Source organism: Centruroides vittatus, unplaced genomic scaffold, assembly GCF_030686945.1.
Source record: "Centruroides vittatus isolate TY-2023 unplaced genomic scaffold, ASM3068694v2 contig_273, whole genome shotgun sequence".
Classification (NCBI taxonomy): Eukaryota; Metazoa; Arthropoda; class Arachnida; order Scorpiones; family Buthidae; genus Centruroides; species Centruroides vittatus.
In genome coordinates, this window is record NW_027121739.1 from 645113 (window position 1) to 654553 (window position 9441).

General features: G+C 36.2%; 1 protein-coding gene and 1 long non-coding RNA gene across 2 annotated transcripts; both read left to right on the top strand.

Moving 5' to 3' along the window:
* Nucleotides 1–2428: 2428 nt before the first annotated feature.
* Nucleotides 2429–4302, top strand: LOC136971846 (uncharacterized). The gene is made up of 5 exons (XR_010880229.1): nt 2429–3165; nt 3250–3318; nt 3388–3477; nt 3914–4005; nt 4099–4302. It is a non-coding gene; the product is annotated as an uncharacterized lncRNA (long non-coding RNA).
* A 2350-nt stretch (nt 4303–6652) lies between these two features.
* On the top strand, nt 6653–7633 carry LOC136971911 (uncharacterized). The gene has a single exon (XM_067266435.1). The coding sequence runs from the start codon at nt 6653–6655 to the stop codon at nt 7631–7633; it is 981 nt and encodes a 326-aa protein (XP_067122536.1).
* The last annotated feature ends 1808 nt before the right edge of the window (nt 7634–9441 follow it).

Below are 9441 nucleotides of genomic sequence, written 5' to 3' on the forward strand. Positions count from 1 at the left end.
AATATTTTAATGAATAAATTTTAAAAATGTTGAATTTTATCGGATAAAATGCGGAATTTTAAAAACATTACACATTAAAGTATTTTACACGAAAATTAAAATCGATATTTTCTAATGGTTAGACTGTTTATTCTTAGCCTTAGTCTGGTATATGCTTAGTGGTCTAACTGCATTGTTCATAAATCGATTTCATAATTGCTCAAGATCGTAGGAATTAAGTTGTGGATGAGAACCTCTAAAGGTAATATAACCTCTAAAACCTCTAAAGATAATTAAAAAATTTGATTAGTACAGAATAAAGTAAAAAAATGAAATTAATGTTCTTTTATACTGTATATAAAATTAAGTCAATATTAATATTTAATTTCATAAGTATTCGTAATTGCGAGTAATTAATAAAATATTTTACTTGACCATTAATTAAATTGAAAGAATTACGTATGAGTAATTTTTTAAGTTCGTATCGCGAATCGAACCGAAACCGGAACAAAAATCTGAACTAACCTATGCAATTTTCACCGAATTAAAAATAAAACACAATCGGTGAGGTAAGAATTCATTGGGAACCAGGAACTGGTTCCCAATGAATTCTTATCTCACCGCTGGATATGGCAAACGGTTCGAACCGGTTACTTTAAAATTTCATACCAACTTCTCCAGTGTAAAAATGCGGCAAATTGTTTTAAAGTTTGAAAGTATGGTGTAGGTTTCGAAATTGGACCAAGTCGGTGTTAACTGTACATCAGTACGAAGCTGCATTGTAGTTACAAAATGCACACTTTATGGGCCCACCAGCGGCCAGGCGATTCCGTTCCCTGAATACTGGTAGTTCGGTCGTGGGTTTGCACCTCGCCCGGGACAGGCTGGCCACTTGGAGTTTTTCGGGTTTTTTCTACGTCTGTATCGCCCGAATAGGGACCAGTTACTCTTTAAAAGAACTTTCGAAAGCCGTCCCCTAGGCAGATCGCCCAAGTGTTGCGTTGCTGTGATTTAAAAAACAAACAAGCACACTTTATGATAAACTGCCTACTCTATCGGCACTGTTTATTATACAATAAATTATTTCTTCTTAACACCATAACTAGGAGGTAGGCTCGATGGAGCCGGGCCCCTAAAAATTGTAAAAATATACAAACATCTATAAAAAATTATTTTTTTAAAATGAATAGCACTTCTCTTCGCTAAGGAAATCATGAATGAAATGAAAGAGAAAAATACAAATATATTAGAATATTACAATAGAAAGAATCATCTTTTTCTCCAAGCAGACCCGTGGGGAGACATCAAGGGACCTTTTGCCCTCCCTTGACCACATTTACTTATCTGCTACTCCCCAACGATCCAACCGGATCCGACCCACAAATCTTTTCATTTGGGGGAAGTTTTTCTATATTCCCTCCTCCACACACCAAAGTAACACATCCTCGCAAACAAACGAAGAAATTTACTTTAATAAACGGGTTGTCGGTCTTCTTACAAAGACTAGGGCCCGCTGCTACAGCAACGTATGACCTCTTCCCGTCAAGGTTGTCTGTAAGATTGTTTCATTACTTCTTGCAGCACAAGTGAGCGCAAAATAATTTCTAGTCTGAAATATATTCCATTATCTTTGCGTATAAATATGAAATTTGAAGTGTTAGATAATGTACTATTAACATAAAGTTTCGAAAAATTTACAGAACGATATTATTAGTTAATCACTAAAATTTTCAAATTTAACAAATAAAATTGTAATCAGTATATGTGTGCCATTCTTGTGTCAGGTGTACAAATGAAAGCAATTTTATGTTTTCTTAATAAATAGTGTGTTAGTTTGGACTTTTGATTAATGTTTTGCTAGAATCTCTGTTAACAATAATGCGATTTCATTAAATTTGTACTTTATCTGATTAATGTCTTTATTTTCAAATTTAGATTTTACAGACATGGTAACCGAATTCCGAATTGAATCTCTACCTATTGAACTAGTTACTGGTTCTTCAGATTAGATAAGGTAAACCAGAAAATTCTTGAGGCTCATGTCCTGGTTACATATAATTTTATAGAAAGTGACTTTTTTCTGTTCTTGTACATACTATGTCAATTTTACCGTTTATTTCCTTCTTTTGCCATCATTTCAAAATATGCAAATATACCGATTGTGTGACATATGCTGGACAATACAAACAGTAAAAAATAAAAATTTGCAACTATAATCAGATATTGTATGAATAAATTTACTGTTGTTCAATGGATAACGCGAATTTCCATAGGGTATTAGGTTGTTACTTTCCCCTTATAACTCGAATATGTCATATTTTTGGACAAGATTTTGTTACAATATTAAAGCCAAATTTTACGGAATATAAAGTATATAAAATCTACAAGAATGTAACTTTTATTTCCTACGTATTATTTATAACTAATGTGTTACGTGCCATTCTTGACCATCCCAACAACGAACATCTTTATTGCGTTGTTTCTACCTTTCCGGGGAACCAGTCAAATTTATTTCATGGCTTTATTCTTTCGCTGATACTTGGTTTCTTAATGGAATTTTTGCTGTCTAATTTCAAGAAGGCCGTTAATCTATTAAACAAGATATGTCTTTTTATAGAAATAACAGACAATCGTATAAACACTTCAGAACTCTCATCTACTTGCAGAAAACAGAAGAAGGCTGTCATCATTTCTATAATAATTTATTTATCTTCAGTTATATTGTGTACATATTTCGTAACATATATGAGACTTCTGAAGGTTAGATCATGGAACTACATGGATATAATATGTCTTTTTCAAATCAGCTTTCTATACATACACGGCTTCGGAGTTTTAATATTCGAACCGTTATTTTTTTATACCATGTCCAGCTTAATTTCGAGAAGCATTAAAATATTTCAAGATCGCCTTCGAACAATCGGAGACTTGAACTTGAGAAAGTTGAAATACCTCCAAGAGAAACAAAGAAGTGTCTACAGATTAATGAAGTTATTCAACCAATCTGTTGATGCTCCCGCTTTGGTTTTTTTCATTATTATTTTAATAAACGAAACAGTGATAATCTGTGAAATATTATTTACTGAGGTTCCTACTTATTTCCTCCTAATTTTATACGTAATGGGAGTTTTAAATTTCATTTCCTGCATAACATATATGGCAATTGAAATTCCGTTAACAGTAGAGGTATGTTTCTTTCTTTAATCAAATATTATTGATTCCCTCAGAATTAACACGAATAAGCACGTTGAGTGGATTTTTTTTATTTAGATTCGTAAAATATATGGCTTAATATACTCCATTTATTTGGAATCGACCGATTTTCAACATGACCAATTGGTAAGGAAAGTTTTCTCGTCAAATTATATTTTTTGCATTTTGAAATTTAAATTTATGTTTTATTTCAAGATACACAACATGATTCTGTCAGACCGGAACGGCAGTAGAGAAATAACTTGCATGGGTTTCTTTACTTTCGATAGGAAATTCATCATGACCGTAAGTAAAATCCTTATCATAATAATGTATACTCTTATTATTCGTAGGGGTGCTGTATTAAATTTCTATCTACTAATCACTTTAATCCTTATAGGTTAATTTTTCTCACAGCAAACAGTTCTGGTTAAATGACGAATGCTTTTGTTGTAATATATTTAGAACACTTACAATGCATTTCGGGTTAATGTAATGTTTTAGCCCCTCTTTAGTGATATGAGAGAATATATCACTGAAGAGGGTCAAAAATATTACATTAGCCCGAAATGTATTTGTTGTAGGTGTTCTAAATATACCACAATAAAATCATTTAACTAGAACTGTTTGCTGTGAGAAAAAATCAACCTATAAGGATTAAAGTGATTAGTGGATAGAAATATTGTATATTGTTGAAAAAATATGTAACGTAACTAAATTACATTTTTATTATATATTTCAGTTGGCATCTTTTATAGTAACTCAGATTCTAGTTTTAACTCAGATAAGTTTCCTGTACAGATCTACATAATAATTTTGTAATTAACTGTTTGAGTTAAAAATTTATTTGAAACCACATGGAGTCTTTTGGAAATCTTACAACATATATAAAGTGTATGTGGATTCCCTACAGGCTACATTGCTGAGACTTGCAAACTCTATTGAGCCGATGTGGCATGGAAATTGAAGTGCCGAAACTGATACATCAATCTCATCCCATATGTATGATACACGGGGGCAGTCTCAGCTTGAAATGTTAGTGATCATTCAATAATATCCCAGGGCAGACATTTTTCCACCAGTTGAAATATTTGAGATCGACCATTCGAGAATATTCTATAATTTTCATCTCGGCTCCGACACGACCTTTATAGAACCATGTCAAAGCTTCGATGTTCGTGTTTATTTGTTTTTACACCGGTATAATTTTATTCACTTGCGAAAACTTGAATTGTAACTGTACTACAATTTTGCATATTTACGCAGAAATCTAGTTTGACACGTCCAGTAATCCTACACTAGTCGACACTCGAATATTACTGGAATCATTGCCAAGACGTAGAAGTATAATTCCCACTAAATTCAGTGGAAATCCACCAACTCGGCACTCATTACCGAAGAAGGTAAAGTGTTCGGAGGTTTTGATCAGTAGGATAACTTGTGTTTTGCAGCGTCATAACAATTAATTTTACGCTTCAACTAAAGGATACTTTAAATTAGTTACGAATAGAAAAACAATTATTTCCTAAACCATAAGACCAATATATTGAAATTAGTAGCTACATCGATAACCTTTAAGAATTTGTGTTACGTGTACAGAACACGAGAAATACTGTGCGAAAATAAGACAATATTCATTAGGACAAACAGTTATTTTACAGAAAAACAAACGTGACGTGGACTTTCAGCTTCAACCTGATCTATTACTTTGATGATAATCATGTTTAACATGATCAAACAAATGGTCGCGCTGTCAATGCAGTTCTTTCTGAACCGTGTTTTCATTGGTTTCGGGAATTCTACATTTTCTGGCATACAGGAAACATTTAGAAAAATTTCCGGAATTGGATTACACGTGACAGAAACTCCGGCTGATGCTCAAGTGAATGGTTGATAATATCGTTTCATCTGCTGTATTAATTAAATTGAACATAAAGAATAGTTTACCATACATTGTTTAAATGAAAATATTTCACATGGAAATCTTTTACATTACTTAATTAGCATACAATTTATTTATTACTTGTATATTTCTTTGTTGAAAGTGCGAATTAACTCTTTTCTTATTATGTCTCTGCATCAACATTGTGGTAAAAGATCGAGGAGTGGAGAGAAACAGGGGTGTTATACAGTAGACCCCCTATAACACGATAGATACGTTCCGTGTTATAGAGGGTCTACTGTATGTCATATCTCGAAAAGGGTCAGACTTAATGAAGATGTTATACGTTATTAGAATTTAAAATTATGAAACTCATCACTACCCTCAAAATTAAGCCTTTTGCCATAATAATTAAAAACATTAAAAGATTTTTATAGCAAAATCTCGTAACATTTGGTGCCACACACAATCTTGTTTATTATAATTGTAAGGAACCAAGTCCGAGCGTTATTTTTATTTTACTTTTATTTTTCTTATTATTCTATTTTTGTTTGGGGCTTATGTTTTGTTAGGACGAAGGTTTCCTCACCATTCACCTTCAGTAATTAAAAAGAGAAGAATTAAAACCCAACTCACCGACGAAAGAAAAGCGCCATAGGACTCACGCACATTTTCGCGCCCCGAGCGGCAAAGAATAGGTCCGCACCGAGAAGAGGGGGGGGAGAACCCACAAGCACGAAATAAACTCGCTAAACCTTAAGTAATAAAACACGTCCCGGAAAGAATTGTAAAAACTAATAATGTAAAAGGTTAGTGAGTAAACTGTCGGAAAAAGGGCTGCCAGACGATGAAAAACGTTATTGTTAGCATTTAAGTATGTAAATGAGGGGAGTGACCGCATTAAGAATTGTGACGTCACCTCACACTATAAATCCCGAATCTCAAGTGAAGACGGTGAGGTGAATTCTGATAGCAACGAGCTTGGTGAGCTTCGCAGCAGTAATAGAGGTGTCCGATAGGATCTCGAGTAGTTCCATGGTGATTTTGAAGTGATTCGAAGTTTGGATCGACAGTCTGAGAAAGTCTTGAGAGTTTAAGGAAATAGGTTCCGAGTATATTGAGGTGACGCTTAGGATTTCTAGTTTATAAGAATTATTGTTATAAGTTAAACTTTTGGTTTTGTCGGATTCCCAAGGGGAATAGAGTTAAGTTAGACATAGATTTGAATCGAGAATTGTCGGGTTGACTTTGTTGAATTTCTTTGAATAAATTATTGTTTGATTTTACTAAATATTGTACATAGTTATTGCTAAACGATTAATTAAATCTTTGGTTTTTTTCTATTGACAAATATTGTCTTTATTTAATTCGGTGCACGCTTAAAGTCCAGGCCTGGCACGCTAACGCGAATCCGAGTAAAGTACCCGGTAGGTTAACGGTTGTTTCCGACACGGTAGAGTCGATAATCGTTGTAAATTAAAATAGTACTTTACAACTGGCGCCCGAACAGGGACTCTAAAGGTTAATATTAGACTTTGTTGCTTTCTTTGTTGATATTGACTTTAGCTTAGAGGAATAACACCTCGTAATCTCAAAAAAATGGAAGATAGTGCACCAGTCACCCGAGCCGAATATAACCAGTTGCAACAACAATTGTCAGTACTGTTGCAACAAGTGTCATCCTTGTCAAACGCCGTGACTCATCTAACTTCATGTGTCACGTCTGGAATTGTAGAGCCAACAACACCGAACGTTACAAGTGCTGTACGGCCCGAAACTTCTACTCCGAGACAGGAAGTGCCTACATCTAATGCATCGATGGTCTGGCTTCAGACTGCACCGCCGCCGCCAGCCATCCAATTTAACGGTAGGTCAGCATTAACTGCTAATGATTTCTTGCAGGACCTCGAACAGCATTTCCTGGTAAACCAAATACCGAACACTAGATGGGTTGATACTGCCGCTAGTTGTCTTCGCGGTAGCCCAGCAATGTGGTGGAAGAATGAAGGACGCCACCGAATCGGCAACAGTTGGCCGTTGTTTAAGCGATCTTTTCTGGATCTTTACGCTCCTTTAGCTGACGAAGTAGCTGTCGCTAAAGAACTATTTAGCCGACAATACACAGGAACCAATGGAGTCGAGCAGTTTATATGGACCACAGTTCAGCTATACCGCACGTGGAGACCTTTAGCTCGGGATGAGGAAATTATACAATGTGTAGTTGCCCAGATGCCTCTTCCGTTACGTGAGTATCTGGAAAATCGCCGTTCTTATTCATTAAACGAGTTAGTACGTACTGCGAAAGAGTACGAATTTAGACGAAACGACCAAGGTTCTCCTGACAGTGCAAAGCAGATTAAGGACTGTCGAAAAGTAAGTAAGCAGCTAGAGCCGAAAACTTTTGCACCGGCAAAGTCACCCATGACCTGTTATTCATGTGGTGAGGTGGGACATTTTTCGAGGAATTGTCCAAAAGGGAAAGGACAAAATGATCAAACAAATGTCAAGACGCCCAATAGTCCCGAAAGAAAAGTAACCTGGAAAAGGAAGGGTAATGGAAAAAGAAAACCTTTAAACTAAACCGGAGACAGCGAGGGGAGGATCCTGTCTCCGATATGGATCCAAATACCTCCACCGTAGGACTAATCGTGAGTGAAGCCTCCAAGTTGCCTGAGGTAAATATTTTTATTAATGGAGTACTAACCTCAGCCCGGATTGATACGGGTTCTGACTTTACTTTAATCAATGAATTAGTGTGGAGGAGAATTTCTTTGCAGAATAGAAATATTCGGTTACAAGCAGGACCGAATTTTAAGTTAGCCATTGAAGGAGGAAAAGGAACCTCCATTGGAAAATTCCTGGCAAAAATCCAGATTGGAAGTGTTACCCTTCGACAGACGTGCGTAGTAGTAAAAGGACTTATAATGCCATGCTTACTAGGGCGTGATTTCGCCAAGAATCATAGAATAACAATGGACTTTAAAAATTTGACAATTTCTTTGGACGTAAGTCATCCCAAAGAGAGAATTTCACCTAAGTGGGACGAACTCCAAACCACTTTAAGTGGTGAAAGGTTAGTAACTTTGAAAAATGTATTATTGCAATACTCGCAACTGTTTACAGATAAGCCGGGACTAACTAATATGATAGAACATGAAATCGTCACTGACAAAGCGACACCAGTATGTGGACGTCCGTATAAATACTCTGACGTAAAGTTAAAGGAAATGAACCGCCAGATAGCGGAAATGTTAAGAGATGGTATCATCCAACCATCAAATTCTCCGTGGGCATCCCCGGTCGTCATGGTCAAGAAAAAAACGGGCGATTGGAGATTATGTATTGACTATAGAAAGCTAAATCAGGTAACAGTGACTGATAAATATCCTTTACCGATTATTTCAGAATTACTGACTTCGCTTAAAGAAGCGAACTTTATAACTACCTTGGACTTATCGTCTGGTTACTGGCAAGTGCCATTAAAGGAACAAGACAGACCGAAGACAAGCTTTATTACGAATAGTGGCTTGTATGAATTCCTGGTCATGCCGTTTGGACTCAAAAACGCCCCGGCAACATTCCAAAGACTAATGGACAAAGTCCTAAAGGAAGAAAAAGGGAAGTATTGCCAAGTTTACTTAGACGATATTATTATATACTCATCTACTTTTACAGAACACATCGAACATTTGACCAATGTACTCAAACGATTGGCAGCTGCAGGACTAACCATTAAGTTGGCTAAGAGTAACTTTTGCCGCCCAGACGTTCAGTACCTGGGATTTAAAGTCAGCAATAAAGGCATTGCGACGGAAGATGAAAAAGTAAGGGCCGTTCGAGAGTTTCCGACGCCCAGAAATACGAAGGATCTTAGCACCTTTTTAGGAATGTGCAGCTGGTACTGTAGATTCATACCTAATTACGCAACTATTGCCGAACCATTGTATCAATTACGGCGGAAAAGGAAACGATGGGAGTGGACGGAAGAATGCCGGCAAGCTTTTGAAAAGCTAAAAAGTAAGTTAATAACTGCACCTATTTTGCAGCTTCCTAGGCCAGGTGTGCCCTATACGTTATATACAGACGCTAGCACGGTAGGACTGGGAGCAGTGCTTTGCCAGGAGAAAGTCATTGCATACGCTAGCCGTACTTTAAACGCAGCCGAAAGGAACTATACGGCCACGGAGCTTGAATGTCTAGCCATTGTATGGGCTACAGAGAAGTTCAAAATCTACCTAGACGGAACCAAATTCACCGTCGTAACGGACCATTCTGCATTACGATGGCTTAATAGTTCTACATCCCTCTCAGGTAGGTTAATGAGATGGGCATTAAGATTGCAGGAATTTAGTTTCCAAATCCAACATAGAAGTGGAAAGGACAATCAA